The sequence below is a fragment of the Podarcis melisellensis genome (assembly GCF_964234715.1).
Source record: "Podarcis melisellensis genome assembly, chromosome: 5".
In the NCBI taxonomy this organism is placed as follows: Eukaryota; Metazoa; Chordata; class Lepidosauria; order Squamata; family Lacertidae; genus Podarcis; species Podarcis melisellensis.
Genome location: NC_138537.1, coordinates 15,617,702 through 15,645,214, shown reverse-complemented (window position 1 = coordinate 15,645,214; position 27,513 = coordinate 15,617,702). Strand labels below are relative to the sequence as shown.

The 27,513-nt window shown below is 42.0% G+C and overlaps 1 protein-coding gene across 1 annotated transcript; it reads left to right on the top strand.

Moving 5' to 3' along the window:
* Positions 1-27,513, top strand: SKIL (SKI like proto-oncogene). Its single transcript, XM_081910997.1, has 7 exons — positions 1-237; positions 4,441-6,228; positions 11,948-12,045; positions 15,816-16,063; positions 16,177-16,415; positions 20,501-20,725; positions 26,563-27,513. The coding sequence occupies exons 2-7, from the start codon at positions 5,134-5,136 to the stop codon at positions 26,722-26,724; spliced, it is 2,067 nt and encodes a 688-aa protein (XP_081767123.1). The 5' UTR covers positions 1-237; positions 4,441-5,133; the 3' UTR covers positions 26,725-27,513.

The window sequence follows — 27,513 nt, the reverse complement described above, 5'->3', positions numbered from 1 at the left end:
CGCCGCCGCCGCCGCCGCCTCCGTCTCAGTCACGGAGGTTTTTCCACCATCGCCGCCGCCGCCGCCGCCGCCTCCTCCTCCTTCCTTCCTTCCTCCTCCTCCTCCTCCTCTGTCTCCGCAGTGAGGTCACGGGTGGGCGGCGCGTCAGCGGCTTCTGCTCCTCTGTCGGGGGCAGCCCGGCTGTGAGGTATGGACGGTGAAGCGGGGGGAAAGGACGCTCGCTTCCCTGGGAAGAAGGTGAGGCCGGCCGGCTGGCCGGCGGGACCCTCGGGGAGGAGGAGGAAGAGGAGCGGGGCAGGGGGAGTTGGACGTGTGTGTGGGGGGGGGGGAGACGAGGGTGTATGTATTGGCGGGGGGGGGGGTTCCGTGTTTATACTGAGGCAATGGTGGGGGGGGGAGAGAGAAAGGGATGGTCCCAGGGAGGAAGGGTGATGGGGGAGGGGAATGGAGTGGGGTTAGCCGAGAGCAGTTGCAGTGTGTGTGTGTGTGTAGGGATGGTGTGTGTGTATTGCAAATAGGGTGCCGGGGGGGGGGGGAAGAAAGACTCGCCTCCTGTCCGGATGGGGGATGGGAAATAGGCTTCCTTTTTGGAGGTGGGGGTAATTATTACTTAGTGTTGTGTGTGTGTTTCGGGGAAGGATCGCTTTCTTAATGGAGATCGGACTAACAACCTCCCTCCAAAGAGGGGGGGCGGAGGAAGGATTTCCTTAAACATTTTATTTATTTAATGCAATAAACTAGACAAATATGCACGAGTGGGGTGGGTGGAGGGAGGTTGTTCTGGAGAGCAACGTCGGCCTGGGAAGGGAAGCTGTGGCGTCGTCGGGGGGGGGAGAGGTTGGGGGAAGACAGAGAGAGAAGGGGCGATACGGCTGGAGGGGGGAGGAGGAGGTGAAAATCTGAGGGCGTCTTTGGAGAGACTCTTTGCAGACACTCCGCCCCACACGGCCTAACCTTCCCTCTCTCTCCCCCCCCCCCCCCGTCGCCTCTCTGCTAGCTAGACTTAACCTTCCTCGCCGCCTGTCGGGGGAGGAGCGTCTGCAGCAGCAGGTTAAGTCTGATGCCAGAAGGGAAAGGAGTTTAGTTCAGGGCAGGGCAGGGAAATTCCACGAGAAGAAGAAGAGGAGGAGGAGTTGGGGTTCTGGGGCTGGAGGTGTGGAAGGAGATTCCTAGTAGAAGGCGGTGGGGGGAACCGGGGGTGGGGGCAGGTCAGCAGCAGCTTCTACCAGGAATGATTCAGCCAGGATGTGGGAGGGGGCCTTGGGGGGGGGGGCGGAGGGCCGCTTTGGTCAGACCGCAGCCCGGGCTTTGCAAGCAAAGGCACACATGCATTGGCTGTGGGAATGTTAAGTCATTGCTTTAGGATGTTTCATGAGAACAGAAGTGTTTGTGGACAAGGAGTTTCCAGACTATAAGGTACTGAGTGAGTAGCTTTCAAAGATTTCCAGCTGCAGGGAACCTTTTTCGCTCAGACTGACTTTTCTGCTGAGGAACCCCTTGCTCACCTGCTCTGGAATGCCTGCATATTGCGGAGGATTCTGGGAAATGTTCTAGGGTGTGCACACTGTTCCTGCAATCTAGTGGGCCTCCCCGTTGCTCAGTGTAAACTAAAAAGAGTGTATCTTAAAATAGACAGGTCCAGTTTGCAAAGGCAGGGTGGTGGAAAGTACTGAGTGAACTTTCAAGGAAGCTTGTTTACCATATTCTCATTAAGGACGCCCTTATACCTTTCTAAGGAATCCTCTGAAGCAGTTTAAAAATGGAGGCTAGTAGCCTTTTCTGTAGTGGCTCCCTGTTTGTGGAAGGTTTGCCTGGCATCTTCATTATACACCTCTTCAACCAGGCTTTGAGCTGACTAACATCCTATATCATTCTTGTATTTTTATGCTGTGAACTGCCCTGAGATCTACGGATGAAGGGTGGTATGCAAATTTAAATAATAATAATACAGGTATTTATATATTTGAGTGTTTCTTCAGGAGGTGGCTTACTGTGGATGGGTGTATAAGAATTACAGTGGTACCTTGGGTTACAGACGCTTCAGGTTACAGACTCCACTAACCTAGAAATAGTACCTCGGGTTAAGAACTTTGCTTCAGGATGAGAACAGAAATCTCGTGGCGGCAGTGGGAGGCACCATTAGCTAAAGTGGTCCCTTAGGTTAAGAACAGTTTCAGCTTAAGAACAGACCTCCAGAACGAATTAAGTTCTTAACCCAAGGTACCACTGTATTGCAAAAAGACGTTGGGAGAAGAAATTCTGTGAGATTTTGCATGTCTTTGGGAGGGTAGACTAAAGGGAATCTTAGGTGGATATGAGTAAGGTTAATGGTTCTTTGTGACATCTTGAATGATTTTTAGGGAAAAGTCTTTCTCTGTGATTATTTTTTTTTGTAGGGCTAGGTTTGGATGGAGTGTGGTAATTTGACAAAAAGTTACTCTGGGAAGTGGGAAGCTCTGATTGTCTTTGGGGTAAAATAAATCATGTAATTGTGGTATGTGTGTTGAGGAAGTCTGGAGAAAGACTATTTTGAAAGCATATACATTTAGGCATGGGAGAAGTGAGCTGATTTACGTGGTACATTTTTGAAACTAGTGATTTTAGGGAGTGAGGAACTCCTGTGCTAAATGTGTCCTGTCCCACACCCCACCAAAAATGCTGAGTATTAACCAAAAACTAGAAGGGAAGGGTATAGGCAGTTCATGCGTTGAAAGGGAAAATCCATTATGTTGGAGTTGCTTTGTCTGAAGCAATAGGAGTGTTGTCATTCTTTATTATTGCATGAGAAATATAAGTTCCAAATGTAAAATGTGTATGGTTGCAGTGCAAGTATTTGTGTTTCATATACCAGTTTCAAAAGGCTAAAGGGAACTTTGATTTTCCTAGGACTTCTGCTGTAGATTCTGAATTTACCAAGTATGAGAGAGAAGTGCTCCTTTTTTCAATTCTACAAATTCCAAGAGTATTTTATTTTACTTAAATATGCAATAATTTGTTTCCAAACAATTATTGTTTTCTCATCACCCCTGTATTTCTAAGTAGCCTATATTGTGTAGATTCACTGTGTGATGAAAAGGTACGTAATTGAGAGGAGTTAGTTCCTAGTGATGGGGGCTGGAGACAGCAGAGATAACAAATATGTGAATTGGGAGGGGGTGAGAAATGCATTACAGAGAGAGAGCGAGATTTATGGGGAAATGTTGGAGAATTCTGAGACCAGGAAATAGCAATTGGGGCAAGAGGAGAAGGGAACAAAGCTGGTGGGAGAGAAACTAACACTTGCTGTCCCTACGTTGATCTATTCCCCTTCAAAATAGGTTATGGGGTAAATACTCAGTGGAATGTGAGTAAAGCGAACAGAATATGTAGGGGAGGAGAGAAGAAGTCAAGTGGAATGTCTGCTTTGCTTACATTCTGCCTAGCTAACTTCAGGACCTGTATTATATGCAGGACAGGCTGTCATTTCATAATATGTCTAAACAGTTGATACATTAAAATGGAGGGGGTGGATAAGATATCAGGAGTGCACATGTCTGTATTGTTGAATATGCACAGGTGAATAAATGGGGAACAGGGAGAGGAAATACAAAGATGTGTGCCGGAAGAAAACATGCCTCCTTCCCCCACAAGTAGGGCTAGGCAGCTTTTGGAAATCCTGAGCTGTTCAAGGCTGTATAGGTCAAAACCAGCACTTTGAATTGGGCCTGGGAACTAATCGGCAGTCAGGATTGGTGGGTCAGAATGTAACGTGCTCAAACCATCTTGCCCCAGTGTGCAACCTGGCCACAAATTTCCTGCACTAGCTGGAAGTTTCCGAACTGTCTTCAGAGGCAGTCCTATGTATAACACATCACAGTAATCAAAGCTAAAGTTTACCAGAGCATAGACAACAATGGTTAGATAGAGGTGCAGATAGGAGTGCAGCTGATAGAAGGGCTCTACACCACTGAGGCAGCTGAGCCTCAAGGGACAGTAAAGGATCCAGAAGTACCTCAAACTGCATACCTGCTACTTCTGAGGCAATTCAACCCCTCCAAGAGCAGATAACCTTACATCCATCCAGTCTAGAGAGCTGCCCTAGATCTGGATTGAGCTTCAGTTTGTTGGCTGTCATCCAGTCCATTACCAAAGCAAGATCTTGAGAGATCATGGATTTCTTGTGAATAGTTTTGGTTCTAAGGAAAAATACGCATAGCAATCTCTTTTATTTGACTATTCTTGATTAAGTGTCTGAAAGTAATGCCCAGAATATTTTAACAAGATAAAGCTTCTGTAACTCAAGGTTGCACTCTCACCGATCAAAATATGTTAGTTCAGGAAACACTATTGCTGTGTTAAGTGTGCATATTTAAAATATATGAATTTAATTTGAAACTGTTTGATTGCTTTGGTACATTTCTGATTATAAAATACCTGTCTGTTTTTCTACCCCTCATTCAGATTTTGTGAAAGGATGAACCCAAGAAATCAATTTTGCTGATGGCTGGGAGCTAATTTTCATTCTTCGCAATGGTCGCCTTTATACATATAGTTACAACCAACAATCTAGGATCAGCTTCCACTCGAAAGTTTATTGGTGAATTAACACTGAAACTGATGGAACTGGAAAACTTTGTTGGACAGTAAATCCAAAACCTTGTCTATGATAGTGCAAACAACAAGATTTGATACATAAAGCTCCCCCTCTTAGAGAAGTGTAGGTTTGAAAGCAGCACATCTCAGACTGTGAGAACTTCTGTGTTCTGATGGAAGAGCCTGTAAACATTGAAATCTCCTTCAAAGCTTAACTTTGTACTAAATCACAGTTTTCTATTGGATCAAAATCACTGGATCAGTTTCAAGACCAGTGACTTGAAGATTTGAGGGAAACCTTTTTATATGTGCATTGGGTTGTTGGTTTTATATTTAGTTAATTAGAGAAAAAGTATTTTTGAATGACATATTTCTAGGCGATTCCTTAACTTCAAAGGCTGTGATTTTAAATGCAGAGTGTTGAACTTTGCATTTACCTACTTTGGTGTCTTATTTAATTAAAAGCAGCCATACTGGTTGAGCAGCTGAGACAACCAGGAATTGAGATTTGAAAGACCTGCCAGTGATCAAACTTCAGAGTCACCTCTCTAAAGTTTAGCTATGGAAGCTGCACAGACAAACTTTCCCCGTGGTTGTCAGTCAAAGCAAAAGGCGACTGCAGCAGAAGAAGAGGACAGTCCTCCAGCAAAAAAAGCAATGACAGAAATGCATGTAAAACAAACGGTGGTAAATAAATTGTCAACAATAAAGAAGGAACATTTGGATGAATGTGAAGAAAACTTTATGGAGGACAGAGAGGAAGATGCCAAACCAAACACTGCTGCAGCATCTGAGCCCTTGAACTTAAATCCAGGGCTGAAACATACACTGGCACAATTCCACTTAAGTAGCCAGAGTTCGCTGGGAGGACCAGCAGCGTTTTCGGCTCGCCATTCTCAAGAAAGCTCGTCTTCTGTCTTTGTACCTCTCCCATCGCCTCAGATCCTTCCTGGTCCACTGCTTGTTCCTTCCGACAGCTCTACAGAGCTGACACAGACTTTATTGGAAGGGGAGTCTATATCTTGTTTCAACGTTGGAGGGGAACAGAGACTGTGCCTGCCTCAAGTCTTGAATTCTGTGCTCCGTGACTTTTCTTTACAGCAAATTAACACAGTGTGCGATGAACTTTACATCTATTGCTCTAGGTGCACTTCAGACCAGCTTCACATCTTAAAAGTTTTGGGAATCCTTCCGTTTAATGCCCCGTCTTGTGGGCTGATCACACTGACTGATGCTCAGAGACTATGCAATGCATTGCTGCGCCCTCGCACTTTCCCTCAAAATGGTAGCCTGCTTCACGCGAAGAATTCACTGGCCCAGCTAAAAGAGACAGGCGGTGCCTTTGAAGTAGAGCATGAGTGCTTGGGAAAGTGCCAGGGTTTATTTGCTCCACAGTTTTATCTGCAGCCAGATTCGCCATGTATCCAATGTTTAGAATGCTATTCGATGTTTTCTCCCCAAACATTTGTGATGCATTCTCATCGAGCTCCTGACAAGAGGACCTGCCACTGGGGCTTTGAATCAGCTAAATGGCATTGCTATCTTCATATTAACAAAAAATATTTAGGCAAGCCAGAAGAGAAAAATATGAAGCGTCTCTTGGAAGAAATGAAAGAAAAATTCAGTATGAAAAATCAGAAAATAATCCAGGCTAAAGTAAGTTTATTTATAGTTGTAAAATATTTGTGTTTAATTAAGATTTGAAATTGCATTAAAAGTATTCTAAATATGTGTTTCCTAAATGTAAATTGGACCCTTTAAATTTTTGAAAAACTTAAGTTGCTATCAGGAAGTGTTACCATGGCAAATACAACAAAATAACACTTCAGTGTTTTAAAACCCAGGGATATTAGATAAGCTAACAAGTTTGGAATTTTACTTTTTGCTTCCTAACTGACTTAAGTGCATGGAACATCAATTAACATTGATGTACAGACTTGCCTGCTTGATTTTACTTCACACGCATGCATAGTTGTTATAAATAGCTTGGCACCAGGCAATGATAAATGTAACCATGGAGCACTGTCCATTCTACAAAATATGAGTTATTGTCTTTTTCATTAGGTGTTATATGTTGTAAACTGTTCCACAGTTGAATATGGCTAAAGAAAATAGATAGAAGTCATTGTGCTTTATTTTAAAAGAGCACCAAAAGAATACAGATAATGAGACCCACAGATATCTTTTATGCTGGAGCATAGTGTTTAAATATCTATAATTATTTTTTCCATTCTCGATTATTATTGTGTCTACTTTTAAAATCCCAGAAGCACCTCGTATTTTCTGCCTTCTAAATAGAAATATGTTGTTTGTTTCAATTCAGAGATGTGAACACCTGGAGAAATTTTATGTATAAGTAGCCTTTAGGAGTTTTTTCGTTGTCTATATACTGTGTCTTTCATAACACATCAAAGAAACTACAAATGCACAAACATACAAAGGAGCCTTGTATCATCTGCCTTGCCTGACAGAGGTTCCCCAATGTTTCAGCCTTTTCCTAGCATGTGTTGCTTGCTTGATTTCATCTAAGCTGGCTTGGAAATAGTATGAATTGAACTTGAGACCTTCTGCATGCAAATTGTGAGCTCTATCATTGAACTATGGTTCCACTCTAAAAACTCAGCAAAGCTTATTTTGATGGGTGGAGGTTGTCAGAAACTGAGAGCAAGCAAGAAGCACCAAGAGACTCTTTTTAAGCCAGTGTAGATGAGAGGATGGGAAATAGGGGCTAGCCGTGGCTCTCCAGGGTTCAGGCAAGGGTCTCTGACAGACCTACCTGGAGATAGGGGGGATTGAACTTGGGACCCTCTGCATGCAAAGCAGATGCTCTACCACTGAGCGATGGCCTTTATTGAGAGTGACTCAGGATCAGTCCCTGGAATCTCCAATTAATAGTCTTGGATAGCAAGCTGGGGGAAAACCCTGCAGAGATGTTGCCAGACAGAGCAGATGGTAATGGGCTAAAAGAGTCAGTAGTTTAATTTGGTTATAAGGCATCTTCATATGTTTACGTGGCCCCATCTGATGAAGGCAGCAAGCCTCATCCACAAAGTGCGATGCAGTCATTTCAAAATGCAGTTTGGGCATATCTGTAGCCATTTTAGCTTCATGCTTCATGCCTAAGAATTCTCGAGAGGAGGCATTAAGTTGGGTGGAATCGTTGCGTGTACCTTTATAAGGGTAGTGGCAAGCTGTAACTCAATTCCTTTATGGAGAGCAATTGCTATACTGGTGGATGCACATGCTGCTGTTGTTTAGTCGTGTCCGACTCTTCGTGACCCCATGAACCACAGCACGCCAGGCTGCCTCCCACCATTTGGTCAGACTCATGCTGGTAGCTTCGAGAACACTATCCAACCATCTCGTCCTCTGTCGCCCCCTTCTCCTTGTGCCCTCCATCTTTCCCAACATCAGGGTCTTTTCCAGGGAGTCTTCTCTTCTCATGAGGTGGCCAAAGTATTGGAGCCTCAGCTTCAGGATCTGTCCTTCCAGTGAGCACACAGGGCTGATTTCCTTAAGAATGGATACGTTTGATCTTCTTGCAGTCCATGGGACTCTCAAGAGTCTCCTCCAGCACCATACCTGCATTGAACTTTCCATATCTGTAAATTTCAAATGTCCATGATATGTACCAAAAAACCCCACACACTCTCCCCCCCCCCCCCGTTATGCTTGATGGGAAAGCAGGAGGTGGGAACTCAGAATTCATAACTAGCAAAAGCTTAACTAGCAACAAAGGAAACAGCACTAACTTACTCCATCTAAAAGACCAGGTTTTCTAGAGGCGAAACTTAGGAGAGGGGAAAAAGCTAATCACTACCCTTTCCATTTATTGCTTTTCCAATAGTCATAGTAAATAGATAAAAGTTGTAGGATTTTGGTGGATCAACTTCTGTTCATGGATGAATATATAAATCAGTCCATTTAATCATAGGCAAGCTTCTTCATTGTTCTTATGCTGTCTGCCTTTTGGGAGAAGTGGAGGATAAGTAAAATAAAGTAGCGAGAAGTACAGTTCATGTGAGGTTTTGCCTAGAGGCGTCATCTCAGCCATGAATTGTCCATTGACTGGCAATAATACAGCTCTAAATGAATGTTGGACCACAGATGGGTGATTGGGAGCTTACTTGTTCTAGGTACACAGGCCAAGAAGATACAGAACTTGTTATGGCAACAGAAACTATAATTTTCCCAGCTTAATCAGGTTTATATGATCATTAAAGATGTAGCAAGTGTGCTGCTATTCATTAAATGACAACACAGCTTAAGGTATGGTAACTCATTAGACAATATTTTGGCTTACCTTAAAAGAAAATGATTGATACATTGTGTCTCAAGGCTTATAAACAACCTCATTATCGTTTTGTTGCATTCTTGCAATATGGCTAATGAAGGGCTATGTATTACCAAAATATTGTGCTGCATTTACATATTCCTGTATAAATACAGATGACCTTTCCATGAGCCTTCACAATATGAGTTTTAATGAGTGATTTGTGCGAGAGGGAGAATTTAAATAAGGACACGACGACTGCTATGAAGACTATGGTTTTGTTGATGTGCCATTGTGAAGACTCCTCATACTTAATAGGCCAGGGCTGTCTCGTGGATAGAATATTAAAATAAAGTTTCAGGGAATTATATTCTCATCTCATCTTATGTGTAGAATAGTGCTTGTTTGGTAATGGGTGGTTACCTAAAATATGGAAGAAGCGTAGAGCTAAGGACCTCTTTATCAGTATTCTACACTCAACACCATTCCTTATAATAACACGCATGTTCACCTACCTACCACCCTCCCTTCCTGCTGGAGGCCGGGTGTTAGCATGTTTGTAGTTGAGCAACTATGCATTTGCATGAAGAAACAGAAGGGACTGCACTGATCTTAATGTGTATTGAACATATTTCTGAACATCATTCCAAATCCCCTTTATTTCAATAGTGGGAGGAAATAAATATACAAAGAAAGCTGGTTACATCTGAGTTGTGGTGATTCCCCCTCTTTATTTCTAGAGGAACTATTGCTGTTGGGTTTGGGCAAATTATCTGTAAAATGCAAGACAATTAACATTATCCCAGGAGTAATTGCACGTCTGGGTAAGAATGATACAACTATATCCTCTCCTTCAGCTTAACAGAATGTAAAATGCTACTTAAAGCTTTTATAAGGAGAATTTATATGTGTGAGAATAGGAACATCCTTATCCAGCATTCACAGAAATTCTAGAAACACTCTGCTGCTTCAGCAGTGCTTCTAACACTTCTGAGATGTGAAAAGCAAAGTAGCAAAAGAATAGTTGAGATGCAGTGATTCTGGGGATCTTCACATTTTGATGAGAAAAAAAAGGGTGTGGAGGAGGGGTAGAGGAATGCCCTTCTGCTAATATGAACTACACCTAGCTGGCTTTGGCTGACACTCCCCTCCCAAAGACTCTAAATATATTGTAAGTGCTGAAAATGCAAGAATCAGAGAAGCAGTGCTGCATAAGAATTACTCAGGAGGGTAGGGGTTAATTCAAGACTTTATTTTTTAAAAATGTTACTGTTGAAACTTTTAGTCCAATCCTTTTAAAAACATAATGCTGTAGCAAATTTTTATTTGACTCTCATAATATGTTTGCATATGTCAAAACAGGTTTTTAATTAATTATGATTTGGGGAAGGTTGAAAAGCGAATTAAGTACAGTATCTGAAGCCATAGTGCAAGGTGTTGTTGCCTTCAAGTGCAGAGTTGTTAAAAGGATTGGCATTATGGAGCTGAGATGTTCCATCATTTTTTAGTAACCTCATGATGGATGTCGTGTCCTCCTTGTGACACAATTTGGGAGAAACAAATGTTTTTGAAGGCAAGGAACTCCAGCTGTTTTTAGTTCCTCTGGTGCACATATACATCTCCATGTGTCTTGTGAAAATAGTGTTTCGTCTCCTCCGCATAAAGCATATTAAATGACTCATCATGGTTCAGCACATACATGAAATGTGCAAAGGGGAAGAAAAAGATCTGCCTACAGATGTAAGCACTTTGATACGCTGAAACAGATTTGCCCCGGGGAGGATCCCTGTCTTGAAGTTTCACCATCTGTGATCTAAACACAAACATACTAAAACTCTGTTTCTGTTCTCTGCTTCTCAGTTTCACTATGAATGCTCTCTGCAAAGTTGGTTCTTGGAACAAATTTGCTTTTTAATTTCACAGTATAACTGAGTGGTGAGTAATGAGTAGCCAAAGCACACGCTGGCTCTCAGGTATTCTCAGAAACGGTTTTTTAAGAACTCAGATTTATGCTTTGTTAGCTGGGATAGAACAACGAGAGGGCAAGGTCATGGGCTAATGGTAAAACTGAATTAATTCTACATCTCTGAAATTCTCACTCATAGCAATTTGCAGTTATCACACAAATTGAGATGCTATTTCACATGCAGTAGTGCTTTCCATTTAGGTTTTTCATCCCATTTGAAGTGGCCCAATTTATCCCAATACAACACTTTTCCTACAGAAGAAACATTGTTTGATGCATACGTGTGAAACACATTTTGAAGTGGCAAAGCCATGTGGCTTTTGCAGACAAGGTTTGCATCTAGACTTCTACCAGCTCCTCCTCGTTACTTTTTTCTATAAAAATCTACCTGACTAATTTGCTTCCTGATTAAAAGAAAGAGGCTGAAGCCAGTAACTAGGTTTCCTGATCTGAGATTTTTCAGTTATTCTACGGGTGCTCCTTCACTGGGGGAAGAACAACATTGTTTGTTCATTCTACGCAGTCATGTCCTATACTTGCTGAACCTTCAGAAATGAAAGTTGAAATTCTCAAGGTTCTTTTAAGCTGTCATATTTGAAATAAGTATTTTATCTGGCCATGGAAACCCTAGCTCCTTTCCCATCTTTATCCATTATAAAGGTTTCATACTGATATACATTGCTATGACGATGGTATTAAGAACCTTGAATTAAAATCCCACATGCTGCCATTGACGCAATATATGAATATTTCTGAAGCATGTACTTTGATCAAAAGAAGCACAGGATCACTTTTGGTCACTCATGGGAGGCTTTCAAGCCCACCCCATGCCAGTATGGGAGCATTGTCCAGAGCAGGGTCCTATGTGTGGCATAGTATATTTATTGTAGTAAAAAAGCTGGAAGATGACCAGTTTTCAAGAAAGCTGCTAATTCTTTCATCTGTAATTGGAATGGGGGAAACTGAGGTAATCTTGCTTTTCTACTGTTGCTTCTGTTTTGTTGCCTTGTAATTTCTCCTGCCTAATTTGATGACATTGGAGAAATAATTGTAAAGCAGTTCCTCCAGATCATAACTCTCACAACTGGAATGTTGTATCATAAAACATAAATGCTGATTTTTTTTCTCCTTCTCAGGCAGATTCTCAGTATAACCTGGAATTTCAACAATGGTATCCAGTTGTAAAGCAGGAAGCAGATTCCGTTAATCAGCCGCACTCATTCATGCATCCCAGGTAAACATCCTTTTGTCAAGAATATGAGCAGTGAATGCACAACTTGAAGTTTAGAGGTGTAGTCCATATGTTGCGCAAGGATAAGTGAACGTTCTAGAGTTTGGTCACATATGTAACATGTGTCTTAAGAAATTATTTCTTAAGAAATAATTATAGGCCTCCTGAGCCAGGGATGTGGAGGCTGTGATTCTCCATATATTGTTGGATTGTATCTCCCTTCAGAATCATAAGTATCCTGGCCTCAGCCAGGAATTACAGAATTTGTAATCCAAAAGCATATGGAGGGCCAGATATACCCCATTCTGCTCTAGACCAATCTAGAGCTGAACTTTGGTATTATGGGCCACTTCTTCCAAAGCAGTTTCTACTCTTTTTCTTCTTCTTGCTGTTTTACAACTCTTGATTTCTTTGTAAAACTGAGCTTTTGTGCAAGAGTGATATTTACCTGACTTGTATAAGTTGTATAAGATTCATAGAGGTTTTGTGCAAAAGCACCTTATTAACAAACATATATCAATAGAGCCCAGTGTATGTACTGCAGACTCCAAGGTAATATCACATGTACTCTGTGGCATTCCTCAGAGAACAGTTCCTTTGCACCAGGTTGCTGACCTTTATTTGTGACTTCAGCATGGGCAATTGATGGAAATGATCAAACTAAATTGTGAAGTTTCAGTCCCCAGAAACAAAACAGCTAGCTTGTGTGATCAGGTAGCAAATGAAGGTAGGGTGCGGCGATAAAGGCCACACACCCAAATGTCACCTCACAGGACAAACAGCCCAGCCCCCAAAATTTGTTAATGACCTTCCACATCCAGCTGTTATGGCATTTTGGTGATGTCTTGTGAGTACGGTGAAAAACATCTGTGCCTGAGCAGCACTGATTCTGCAATAAACGCCTGTGTGGGACCACCTTCATTCTTTTCCTCCAGAGACTTAAACCAGCTGCTAAGAGAAGACCTGCTTGAACACTAAGGTGCATATGTAGGGAAAATTACTACATAGTTGCTTGAGTGACTGAAGTTGGCTGCTGAGGATATGGGCCTTTTAAGCTTTGTCAAGCGGATGTTGAAAGGAAGAGGCTCAGGAAGTGGATTCTTTGTTCCTTGCTCCTTCCATCCTTTGGGACCAGACCAGTGCAAGTGTAACAGCACTTTCACTGTTCTCTTGGAACCTGTTGTGTTTCCTGGCTCTTCTATCCCAGCTCTTCAGCCCTTCAGTTACCTGCACCTTTTGTTTTAGAGCTTTCTCTTTACTATGCTATGGACTTAGCCCTGCAAGCAATCCAGTTGTGCCCCACTCACCTTTTTCTCCAAGCTGAGCTCTTCCCACTTACCTGCAAGGTTGATTACCCTGCTTGTAGTTGACACAGATTTCTCTGTTGCCTCTCTCTTAGACTTGCTGGCATATACAATTTAGGCTAATGTAAAGCTGGATGTGTTACAGCAGCAAGTACCAATGTAGTTAGGAAGCAGATTCCTAAAGCGGATGGCGGTGAGGGGTGATTTGTATCAGCCTGTCAAGGAGCTGCTTTTCTCAGGCTAGATTTGGTCCAGAGTTAATTGGGCATATATTGTTGCACTGTGTATGTGTGGGGGTGTGTGCAATAGCAACTTCAATCTATATTCAAAAGTTGTTTTAACATTAAATTGCTGCATGGGAGACTCCACTTGTGCTGTATAGTTGTCTGTCAGTCTCACAAATTAAACGCAGCTGCCTTTCAACCATGTGAAGAGTTGACACGCTTCACAGCTCACTGAAACCATGGGAAGCTCTGCTCTGCTGATGGCATGTCTGTATAACGCTGATGTAGCAGTTGAATTATCCCATGCGCCGTTCCTCAGCTAATTTCACAAACAGAGCACATTGCTTCATTATGGTCACATATCTACCAGCCAAACAGATTCCCTCTGTCCCAAGTATTTGTAATAGCTTTCAAAATGTAACTGGATTCCATCCCCCCAAAGAGAATTTCTTTAAAACACTTTTTTAAATTGCACATTATTATTTCAGATTTCTACAGCGTAACACAAATGCAAAAAATGGAAAATGGAAGAGAAAACATTAAAACAAGCTTAGTACAGCATGAGGCTGTTAATCTCAGGGTCATGGGTTTGAGCCCCATGTTGGACAAAAGATTCCTGGGTTGCGGGGTCTTGGGTTCGATGACCCTCATATTCCCTTCCAACTATGCATTTCTATGATTCCGTGACTAAAATTTGCTGAGTTAATTGTGTTCTTTGCACCTTCCTTTTCTAAATAGCAGTATGAATTCCCGTGTAGTTGATATTGGGGGGAAAAATATTATTTAAACTGCGTAGGAAATAAGAGTAGCTGAGGCTGCAACGCTGCACTTTTGAAAATATGCTTTTAGGATTTATATGCTGCTGTTAGTGTTCAAAGCTCTTCCATATACACAGGATTGCCGAGGTAGTGTACAAGAACCTGCAGAACACAGTGGTGGTGTTATCACTTTCTATATTGTAAATTTTGGAGGCTGGGACGGATGTGAAGAATAGAGGCTTTTGGACTAAGATATATGAAGGGTCATCTGCTACAGTATGAGATTACCTGGATTCTTCATTATTCATCAGTGGCCCTCATCTGAGGGTTACACCACCTGAAGTTCAGTGGATAGTGATGTGGGAGAAGGCCATATTTAGCACGCCCTCCTTAGAGGATTTCTCCTGATGCCAGCTCTGATGTCTGGGCAAATACAAATGCCAAGCACTGAAAGGACATTTCAGCATGTTCTGTAACTGGCTTTAGGTTGTGTTTTTATGCTGGACATATTTTATGCCTGCTACACATAGAATTTTTTTTCATTTCCACTTGAGAATTATTTTATTATTTGCATCTCCATGAGTTGTCTGCCACCATGGGAATCTTATACTAAAGGGTGGTCTTTCTTTAAATGTATTAAGACTGTCTACGAAGCTGATGACAGCTCTTTAGCTGCTGCGGTGCAGCTTCTTTACACTATATAATTTTCCTATATGTGCCTCCACTTCAATCTGAGAACACAGGCATTTATCACCTGCTCTGTAGCAATTTGCTTGCAGATGCAGTTTTTGGGAGCAGAAACACTGCTGCAGCCATTCCCACATAAGAAACTATGCAGTCCTCAGGTAAATAAGCGAAAATTTAAAATGGTAGGGTGCCTTTGTTAGTTAATAAGGGAAGGAACTGGTTTTACTAGGAATTAATTTGCTCTGTCTTTAAACTAACTCACAGCTGTAACCCTGCTGATATCCATCTGTGGGAAAAGCGAAGTTGCTCCATTACTATAATGTGGTTTATTTATGCAATATGAGTGGCATCTTCTGCACAATTTGAGCACTCATAGTTTTGTATAATATACAGTTAAATCTATGTGATAAAGCAATAGCCTAAAAGCATTATGCAAATTTTCAAGAGTACAGAGTTGAATAAGGTGAGGTACGGTAGTAATACACAAAAACAAAAACTTTCTCTTTATTCATCCTTGCCAATGAGACATTCATATCTCATGATAGCAACTAGTTGATTTGGTTTCCGCCTGGCTTTCCTTAGTTGATTTGTTTTTTATCCTGTTAAACTAAACAACGAATATGCACAACTGCTTTAAAACAGATTTCCATTTTAAATCTGTTCTGGTGTAAGCAAAGCCAAATTAATTCATGTTCCCAGGTTTTAAAACCTAAGATGTAATAATAATTCATGCTTGGTTCAAATTCAGTTGATTAATTTTTTAAAAAATTAATTCTGCATTTTTATTTTTTTGTTTCCAGCTACTACTTCTATATGTGTGATAAAATGGTTGCTCCCAATGTCTCCCTTACCTCTTCTGTGCCACAATGTAAAGACGCTACTAAAACCGCAGAGAAGATTTCAGAGGTAATTAAATCTCTACCGGGACAGTCAGTGAAGCAACACAGCGGTGGCAAACGTAAAAAAGCCATTTTCTTTCAGGATCTTTCTCTTGAAGTACAAGAGAAAGTTGATTTGAAACTTAGTACAGAAGTGTGTGCTAATTCAGGTGAGTAGGAAAAAGAAACATCTTTCTGTACACTTGCATCTTGTAACGTGCAGCTGCTTTCCGGTGTAGCGTTTCAACAACCATTACTTTTCCTACCTTTTTGACTCCTATAGAGCGGCCTGTATCCATTAAACCTGCAAGCAGAAGGAAAGCTGAACTGATCTCTTCCAAAGTGACTACAGAAGACGTAGTAGAAGTAATCAGCAGTGCACAAACTTCATCTCAGACTCTTCCACGTGATACTGGCTGTGATGATGACAAAGGGAAAATGATGGAAGATGTAATGAAAACCTATATAAAACAGCAAGAAAAGCTACATACAATTTTGCAAAAGAAGCAACATCTTCAGATGGTATGGCATGTATTTGATTTAGCTTCGTTCTGTCTTCTGAAACCTGCTTGTTGCATAACTTTTTGTAGTGGTTTTAAATCTTGATTACCGTGAAGTGTTAACTACAATAATAGACAGATAGGATCGTACAAGGAAAAGGCTTGTCTCCTCATTTCAAGTCACATTAACTTAATATACTATAAACTAATATAATCCTGAAATTGCTGACTTGGCTGCCAAACCTCAAGTGTTACTGGAATAATCTTTAGAGTCTAAAGTCACCACCTGGATATGCTTTTTTATTATTGTATGCTAAAATGCCATGGCTACATATTTATAAATTCTTACATTGTAGACTGTGTGTCTGCACTGGAGGAAGTGCTCTGGAAATATTCTATCCATAGGTTCCTTACACAAAATGCAAAGGATTAGAAGTCCGCAAAGGGGATACTTGAGATAGCATTAGACGTAAAACTGAGGTTGTAGATAGCCACTAAGAATTGCCTATAGGGAATTAAGTAGGGAGTTCTACAACACTGATTGCCATTCCTCCCCTTTTCTACCTCTAGGCCACAAATCACTGGCAACTAGCATAAAGGTAAAGGTAAAGGTACCCCTGCCCATACGGGCCAGTCGTGTCCGACTCTAGGGTTGTGCGGCCATCTCACTTAAGAGGCCGGGGGCCAGCGCTGTTCAAAGACACTTCCAGGTCACGTCGCAAGCGTGACAAGCTGCATCTGGCGAGCCAGCGCAGCACACGGAAATGCCGTTTACCTTCCCGCTTGTAAGCGGTCCCTATTTATCTACTTGCACCCGGGGGTGCTTTCGAACTGCTAGGTTGGCAGGTGCTGGGACCGAGCAACGGGAGCGCACCCCGCCGTGGGGATTCAAACCGCCGACCTGACGATCGGCAAGTCCTAGGCGCTGAGGTTTTACCCACAGCGCTACCCGCGTCCCTGGCAACTAGCATAGGCTCCTGTAAATTGATATTGGTGATTAATTTTGTGGATTAAATTACAAGACTGATTTAACCATCGCCAGTACAATTTTGACTTGAATGTGGGAGAAAGGGTATCATTTAGTATATACAAAAAACTATCTGAAGCCATATGGAACAATCCTTCAGCGTTTCATATAGTAAAAAGGTAAAGGTAAAGGGACCCTGACCATTAGGTCCAGTCGTGGCCGACTCTGGGGTTGCGGCGCTCATCTCGCTTTATTGGCCGAGGGAGCCGGCGTACAGCTTCCGGGTCATGTGGCCAGCATGACTAAGCCGCTTCTGGCGAACCAGAGCAGCGCACGGAAACGCCGTTTACCTTCCTGCCAGAGCGGTACCTATTTATCTACTTGCACTTGGACATGCTTTCGAACTGCTAGGTTGGCAGGAGCTGGGACTGAGCAACGGGAGCTCACCCCGTCGCGGGGATTTGAACCACCAACCTTCTGATCAGCAAGTCCTAGGCTCTGTGGTTTAACCCACAGCACCACCCGCGTCTCTTCTTCCATATAGTACTCCGCTGCTACAGAATAGGGTTGTGCATCTGGTTCCAGACAAATCCTGGATCCTGAACTGAACCAAGTTTGATTTGACCTGATTCGAGATTTATCTAAAGTGGGCTGAGGCAGCTCCAGATCACCTCAGGTCAGATCTACCTGGAGCAAACCATAGCTATCAAAGGGGTGTGGGGGGAGAAGGAGATTATGGAGGCATTGCCTCTTTCTCACCACTACCAACCACATGTTTAATTAGGGTTTTAAATCCTAATTTTTAATTAGAGGCTGTTCAAGCCACCTCATTGCATTTGGGACCTGGACTGGGGCCTGATTCAGTTTTCTGAATTAGGAGTGCCTTGCTGAAGCCTACAGTTTAACACTTGGCTCCAGTATTGTGCAGAAAAAGTGAATCAAGTAGACTTTAGGTGTTTACACAATCTTACGCTTATGTGTAACATTAGCATGTTAAATAAGCATGAAATTCACTCTGCTGCAAAGGATTAAGGGCTTAATTAGTGCGATTATCTTTGTACCAGCTCTCTGCCAGCTTTTCTATTTACTTGTGGTGTGAAACCTTAACACAAGAGCCCTTCTGTGGTTTGAGTGTCTATTAATGACTCTTGCTTGCATTGTTTAAAATTGTTAAGTATTTCTAGATTGGTGTACACTGCCCTTTGACAGTGTGAGACTTCATTCAGATAAGAGTAAATATGATCAGTGTACGTTTGAAAGGCATATGCTAAACTCCTGATTCTGCAGTGCGCCCTGAGTAAGTAGCAAGAGCTGCTTGTGCATAACAAGTGGAGATATCAAATTGAATCATATAGCCTGTGAGCCAGAGAAGCATGAACAAAAATTTGGGTGCACTGTTAGATACTTCATATCCCCCCTTACACATTCATGCAGTTCAGGGGTCAGCAACCTAAGGCCCATGGGCCACAAGCAGCCCACGGGGGTCGTTTGACTGGCCAGTGAGCCGCCCCCGAACCGAGCTGCCCGCTCAGCAAATCCCCGTGCGCTGTGCAAAACCGGTGCAGCATGGCGTGGAGACTTGCTTCTGCGGCGCCGGAAATCGCAGATGCTGGCAATCGCAGGCGTGCTCGGCTGGAGTGAACTGGCCCAGGCAAGGTAAACCTTGCTGACCCCAATGTAGTTGCTGGCTAGATGTAAATATGCTTGCTAGATTCCATCAGTTGTTGGCGTGCAGTTCCTTCAGGCACGTATGTCTATAATTTTATTATTTGTATCCTGACCATCTGACTGGGTTGCCCATGGCAAAATCATAATAAAGCATTAAACATTTTTAAAAAAACTTTCCCATCCCAATATTTGGTTTCAAAATTGAAGGTAGCTTAAAGAAAATATATAGTGATGGCACTAAATAACATTAGGCTTTGAGAACATTTTAAAGAGTTTGAACGAGAGCACAAAGCGTATCTGGGTAAAGTGTCAAGAAAGTAAAAGACGATTGAGAAGCCCAAACTCTACAATTCTATGATTCTGTGCTTTAGCTGAGATTCCTGCATTGCAGGGGTGGAACTAAATGACCTTTGGGATTCCTTCCAACTCTACAACTCTATGAAAACAGCTGTTCCAGTGTTAATGTGGATCATCTTGGGTTTTACAGACATACTGAAAAATAGCTAAAGAAACATATTATTTGTAAATTGGAATGGTCAGACATGAGTTTCTCCAGTGAGGCAATTAAAACAACAACGGTGCCAAGCTCATTCTTTTTTCAGTGTTCCTGTTTCATATACATACACCAGGGATTTGAAGGGCTGACTCAGGTTACTCAAATTTTACTGTAACGCTGCTAAACTGGTTTTAGTTCACTAGCTGTCAGGTTGACATGATGTGCAAGCTTGTAATAGGTAATACAGTGGTACCTCTGGTTGCGAACGGGATCTGTTCCAGAGGCCCATTCGCAACATGAAAAGCCTGCAACCTGAAGCGCTGTATGCGCAGGTGCGCGGTGCGATTTGGTGCTTCTGCGCATGTGCGGAGCATGATTTAGTGCTTCTGCGCATGCGCAAGTGGCAAAACCCGGAAGTAACCCTTTCCGGTACTTCCGGGTTGCCACGGGACGCAACCTGAAAAAACGTTATCATGAAGCAAACGTAACATGAGCTATGACTGTACAGCATGTGTGCAAACTTACTGAAATGGTCTGTATTGATGAACAATACCACATACCAAGTCAAGACTGTTGGTCCACCTTGCACAGTATTGCAGCTCTCTAAAGAGTTTCTTACAGGAGTGAGTCTTTGCCACCCTTACCAGGAGATGCTGTGGATTGAAGCTGGAACATTTTGCATGCAAAGTACATCCTTTCCCACTGAGCCTACAGTATGATTTTTGCATACATCAAACTGAATCTAGTTTTTATGGACTGTAGAAGCCAAACATAGTTATATATATTTTTGTAAGAAGAGCTGCCAAGAACATGAAATTTATCCATTCTCTGGTTTCAAATAAGTGCCACAAAACTTGAAGCTATATTCTGCACAACAAAAATGACAGTGACCGTAGAAGTTTGCAATATAGAAATAAATGCTTTGTGCTTTTGTGGTGTTGCTAACTCTCTGTAATTCTGCTCATTTTCTTCACAGGAAGTAGAAATGTTAAGTAGTTCAAAAGCCATGAAGGAGTTAACAGAAGAGCAGCAGAATTTGCAAAAAGAACTTGAATCTTTGCAGACTGAGCATGCTCAAAGAATGCAAGAGTTTTATGTTGAGCAAAGGGACTTGGAGAAGAAGTTAGAGCAGGTAATAAAGCAAAAATGTACCTGCGATTCTAACTTGGAAAAGGACAAAGAAGCAGAATATGCAGCTCAGGTGAGCACAAAACATTAGTTTAACCTGGTTGTTGGAGGTCTTCGCTTGTTAATTACCTATGAAATTGCTGCTGGAGCATAGTAAATAGCAGAAAATACTTTATATTGCAAAGGCATGTAAAACTTGTAACAGATACAGAAATTGTTCATTTAAAGCCATAAATACAGTGGGTTTGGGCCAATACACCCTCTATAGACAGTTTTAAAGAAGATGGTTTAATGTATGATGATGATGATGATGCCTGACTTAAATTTTTGATGCAAGTTTGGTATGTCTCCTAAATTTTTGTTTAAAAATTATCCTCTCTGATTATAGAATGCGTTTTATTAAGCATTTGGTATCACCACTGGAACCACAAATATCAGCATGCTTTAAAAGACTGGCAGGTGTTGAGTATGGTTGATTTTCTGTACCAAGCAGGGCCTGTAAAAAGTATTCCTTATATAGTTTTTATGTTAAATTCATTTTTCAGTTCCAGTCAATACACTGATCTATTTTTGTGCCTTAGTTCTATTATGGATTAATTTAAGCTTTTTCAGTTTTATTAACTAGGTATGTCTCTCTTCCCCTTCTTCCCCCATATATCTTTTATCTTCTTAATAAATGGACTAAAGCCCTTATTAGAGATGCTAGTGAGTTGGCTCTACCACAGTCAGCTGACTAATCCAAAAGAACCATAATTTTGATATATTTAAGGCAGGGGATTTTACTTTCCCACTGAATTGTGGCTTGAAGCTTATACCTTTGGGTGTCATGAGTAGTATTCCCTTGGGTGTACTGACTGGCAGATTACAATGAGTTTACAATTTCTCTAGATCTAAGACATCCTTTTTTAAAATAATAATTTTTATTAGTTTATTAATACCAATTGTTCAAATTCCATATTATATAATTTAGATAAAGTGCCCCCCTGCTTGCTAGATTTGATAATTTTCTATATTTCTGCATGCCAAAATCTTATTACTGTATTTTTCGCTCTATAACACGCACCCGACCATAACACGCACATAGTTTTTAGAGGAGGAAAACAAGAAAAAAAATCTAAACGAAACAGTGGGTGTATGATTTTTGTGGTTCATGCTGTGGCCACAGACATGTGATCTGACGGTGAGTTTGGGTTAGCCCAATGCAAAAATCCTGAGGATCCATGTGGATCTATGCTTTGTAACCACGTTTTTGCACCACTGCGGCCCCAGGCAACAGTGGGTGTGTGATTTTTTTGGTGCAAGCTGTAGCCATGGACATGCTATGTGATCTGATGGTGAATTAGGGGTGATCCAGTGCAAAAATCCTGAGGATCCATGTGGATCCGTGCTTTGTAACCACGTTTTAAGTGGGGAGGGAAGGAAAAGCACTCAAGGGACAAGGAACACGCCTGGGGTGGGTGGAGAAGGATGCTATTAATAATGCAGAAGAGGGGTATAAGAGGAGAAGGCTCCTCTCCTCTCCCGCTTTGCTCCTTTAAAGGCTCTGCTTCTCTCCCTCCTCCCCGGCTCTCTGTCCCTCTCTCCTCCCCACTCAGCGGCTCTTCTCCCGCTTTGCTGTTTCAAAGCGAGCCATGGAGGAGGGAAGGAAGGGGAACCATGGATCCTCTGCTCACGACTGCAGCAGATCCCGCCGCCATCCGTAGGCATTCGCTCCATAACACGCACAGACATTTCCCCTTACTTTCTAGGAGGAAAAAAGTGAGTGTTATGGTGCAAAAAATACGGTAATTTCCATTACATTCCGGTCATAATAATAATCCCTTATACAACAACTGCAATATTAATAACGTCTTCTAGTGTTGACACATTAAATGATTTATAAAACTACAAGCGAGGAACTCAAACTATATGCTTGTTCTTCCTGTGTATGGCAATTATTCTGTGGTGTTTCTTCCTGTCCTTGTAAGATGCCCCTTGTAAGATTACCCCGGTTGTTGCTGTTATTTGTCATGCCTTGGTTGGAGCTGATATCTCATTGTTCCAGAAGTTTATCCATAGCTCTGTCCCGTGCGTCATTGCTTTGCAACTTTTTGCAGCTGCAAAAGACACTATGTCCCAGTAAACAACCTGTTTTCACCATTTTTCCTCTCCGCCTGGGAAGAAGAGCGATCTGTCGAACTGCAGATGACTCAGTAAAGAACCTTATCAGTTCTTTGGCAGTTCACAGACTCCTTCATCCTTCCTTCCAACTGAAGATAAATGAGCAATCATACTTCCAATTAAATCAAATCCCAAGTCCTCTTAGTGTTATTCAGTTCCCTTCGTAAATAATAACAGACTGGGAAGAGTCAGATCTAAGTTTACATCGTAAACCTTTTGCAAAACAGAGCTTTCCCTTTTTTTACACACAGTTCCGTTTGATGTTATATTCCATATTTATAATCCAATTTCTTCCATCCCTGCTTGTACAACTATAATTTGAACTAACATTCAGAGGAGAGTTGCTGAATCATAAATGTAGAGAAGAAAACTTTAAAGAAACCGTAGGCTCCCCTCTCCCCACCATCTTTTGCACCGAATTAAGTCTTATCTCAGGTTCAGATCTTAAAGTCCTTGCAGTTGGTTAGTTCCACAGTTTGTGATCTCATCTCTTCTAGTACTCACCTGTACTTTAGTCCAATTAAGCTCTAGTTAACAGGAGAAGCTCTGCTTCTTAATGGCGCTATTTGAGGGTTTTTGGCAGGCGAAGTGCTTTTGCACTCAGAGCCTCCCTGCCCCTCTCATTCCATGCCGGAGCAAGAGCCAGTACTGCATGTGAAGCCCGTTCCCTGCCCCCACCCCTGGGGGGAATTTGCAAGGAAAATTACCCTCAATCCTTTGCCAACAATCTCCCATTGTCATGGAGGCTGCCTCCATTAAGGCAGAGAGGAACTGGAAGCCCAGATCTAAGACATCATTGGGGCATTAGTTCTGAAGAGGAGATTAGAATGATATCTGACAGGGGAAACTAGAGTTAGACCTTTTCCTCTTTTCTAATTTGAATGGGAGTCAAGCCCATACTTCTTCACTTAGGATAACAACAATAATGGATTGTTATCCTAGATTGTATCCTAGAATCATAGCGTTAAAAGAAACCCCAAAGGTTATCAAGCCGAATTTCCGCTCGTAAACAAGCTTGCAAATGTTCTTACTAGCCTTGTAGGAGGCCAGGAGCTGGTGTTTCTGTGCTGGTTGAAGAAGAAGGGAAGACCCTTATCCCATTGCTGTCATGGAAACACAAGATGCTAGGCTAGTGTAAATAAAAGTCTTCGGTCAAATGGCCCAGCAGAGGAGGATCAGAACCTGAAGAGGGAAAAAATGGTTTCCTTTTCTCCACAGCCATCTTGGAAACCAAGCAGATTGCTAGAGGAGGAATGGAGACATCCATCCCTCTTGCCTCCCCTCTCACACACCTGTGTGGAATCTATTCATGTAATTCCTGATCAACTATTGCCTCAGGGTTGAATCATTAAATACAAGACTGACTTAATGATGGAGCTGTTCATGTATAAACACTCCAGTTCTCATTAAAGGTTATACAGTGTTACCCTGGTTGTCAAACTTAAATTGTTCCAGGAGTCCGTTCGACTCCCGGAACCATTAGAAAACCAATGCATGGTTTCTGATTGGCTGCAGGAGCTTCCTGCACTCAATCGGAAGCCGCGTCGGGCATTTGGCTTCCGAAAAACGTTTGCAAACTGGAACACTCATTTCCAGGTTTGTGGCGTTTGGGAGCCGATTTGTTCAACAACCAAGATACAGTGGTGCCTCGCAAGACGAAATCAATTCGTTCCACAAATTTTTTCGTCTAGCGAATTTTTCGTCTTGCGAAGCACGAAATCCCATAGGAATGCATTGAAAATCAATTAATGCGTTCCTATGGTCAAAAAAAGTCCAAACAAAGCCAAATTTGGTACAACAAGAGTTTATTAAGTGCTCTTTAAAGTCACACATACTGTAAAGAGCATTTCAAAATTCAAACCCAGAATTTTTTTTAAAAAAACAGCAGAGTAGCCCAATGGTCACAGAAAATCATAAAAATGCAGGAAAAAAACACAAGCTTCCAGATTCTTGCAAACCCCTCCCCAACTGTTCCCCCAGCCACCCAGAACACAGAAATTCAAATCCAGATTTTTTTTTAAAAAACAGCAGAGTGGTCCAATGGTCACAGAAAATCATGAAAATGCAGGAAAAAACCCACAAGCTTCCAGATTCTTGCAAACCCCTTCCCAACACCAAGTCCTTGAATTCCAAACACCCCAACCCAAAATCCACCCCCCCAAAAAAAAAGTTTTAAAAGCTTAACTTACCAAATGGCTGCAAAAGAAGTTTTGGAAAAGCTTCAAAAATCACCAAAGTCTTTAAAAACCTCAAAAAAGGCTACTATGTACACTGCGTTCTATGAGTTGCTCCTCAAAGTCAAGTCGCAACTGTATTAATGGTGTTAAGAAAAAGGAAACAAACTTGCAAGACTTTTTCGTCTTGCGAAGCAAGCCCATAGGGAAATTCGTCTTGCGAAGCAGCTCAAAAAACGGAAAACCCTTTCGTCTAGCGAGTTTTCCGTCTTGCGAGGCATTCGTCTTGCGGGGCACCACTGTACCACTGTACGTGGTAGAAAAGGTCACAATTTTTCCTGCACGTGGGTAGCTTAAGCAATCTGAACCATGCATGAATTGGCCCTATATACCACTTACTTTACTTCGAAGTAAGTGCATGTAAGATCCCATCGTTAGATTGTAAATCATTTGTTAGGAACACTTTCTAGTATGCTGGTAGTAAAGAAACCCTGTTACATTTGTTCTGAAATGTAAAATTTATACTAAAGCTCTCCACTAGATGGCTTCTATAGCTCACTAATACAACAGAAATCTTGGTCTATATATTTCTGTTTGGTAAATTGGCTTATGTGTGTCATGAGGAATGCATTTCCCAGAGGACAGAATGGCCCGGTTCATAATGTTGAACTGTGGTTTAATGTGAATGAGTAATGTTCTGGTGCATGCTTCTTGAAATTCTCCATTTTGGTCCTACCTCACTTTTGGTCACAAGCCTTGACTTCTTGTGACATCTGAACTTAGAACTGTGGTTTATGTCCAGACTAGCCGTGATTAGTAGCCAAGGTTAGCTCTTGGTTTACTGCTTCTTTGTTTGGGGAAAACAAACCATGAGCTGGATTCAGGCAACACAAGAAGTCATGACTTGTGGTTTGTTGCTCCCAGTGTTGTGTGGGGAAGAAGCAAGGGGGGAATGTTTGAACTGACTACGCCAGCACCCTGCTTGTTTGCATTAAATCGCAATTAAACATGAACTGTGGTTTAATTTTGATTACAGTCATTGTTGCCTTAGGTCAAATTATGGCCTCGCACAGGCCAGCATATTACCAAGGTCCGCTCCTGCACACACATGCGTGTGTATTTTTGCCTTTTGCTAAGTTGCTTTGAAGGAAGGGTGAGATACAAGTCAAATAGATAGATAGATAGATAGATAGATAGATAGATAGATAGATAGATAGATGATAGATAGATAGAATGTGATGCTGATTATTATGCACTGAATACTCTGCATGTCCTGTTTTGCTGCTTGTGGCCTCCCCTTTGCTGTCACCCCGCCTCTGCACCTCTCTTAACTGCATTGCGTGGTGAGATTTTGCTGGAAACTAGTGCTGCTGGTGGCTAATTGGAGGCGAGTTGGGGACTGCCACTTGGCTTCCACTTTTTGAAGCAGGCACCACACATTGCCGCACCAGTAGGCTCGGTGGTACATACCTTACTTAATGTTGCTTCAGAAACAACTGCGTGGTTTCTAGAGTTGCATGGATGGGGATACATTAAGAAGTCTTTAAACCTTTTCTCTCCTTTTAAAAATGTGCAGCTGGCAGAGCTAAGGCAGAGGCTGGATCACGCTGAGGCCGATCGACAGGAGCTTCAAGATGAACTGAGACAGGAACGAGAAGCGAGGCAAAAGTTGGAGATGATGATCAAGGAATTAAAACTTCAGATTCAGAAGTCTTCAAAAAACGGCAAAGGGAAATGAAAGTGCCAACGAGATTGTATCTGCACTTTCTCAGCAGGGCTAATAAGTGTCCTGCCAAGGGGAAGTCAAGCCATGGATCAGTGAAGGTATTGGGACAGTCATGGGGAACTTTTCCTATGTGAGCAGAGCATCAATGGAGTAGGAGTTGTTGCAATTCCCAATCATTTCAATGACGTTTTGCACAAGAGAAGTTCCCAGTAGATTGTGTCCGATTTATGCATTTAAATCTGTAATGATACACCTTTGTAAAACTTCCAGACTGACAAAATCTGTATTTATGTTGCTTTCTTCCCTTCTTTTTTTTAATGGTTTTGAGCAGTGTTGAAACCACTGGTTGTATCCAGCACTGCTATTCTGCTCGCAAAGCAGACTTCCACTTGTACAGTGGAACTTCCTCCTCTTCTTTTCTCCCTATAACCCTCTGCATATCCTCAAATCAGCTCTTGTAGGTTGGGGGAGCTTCCAGAGCAGATTTTGGGGGACATGCAAGGAGAGGAAGAGGAAGCATTGGATACAACCCGTAGTGTTTTACACTCCTCAGTGTAACTTTCTTTTACAAGCTGTTTCGAGGGCTCTATATACTTTTTACTGAATGCAACTTTGGTTTCTTTCAAAATATGCAGGAGCTGCATATTTGCTTTCTATTGCATGCAGTCCATTTTCATAAAATGGTTTTTGTAGTTCCAAGAATCTAAAGCAGAAAGAAGAGATTGTAGAGAATTTGCTGCCATGCATTGTTCTTGCCTGATACTTAATTTTGATTATTAAAGCTGGATTGAGAACTGGTAA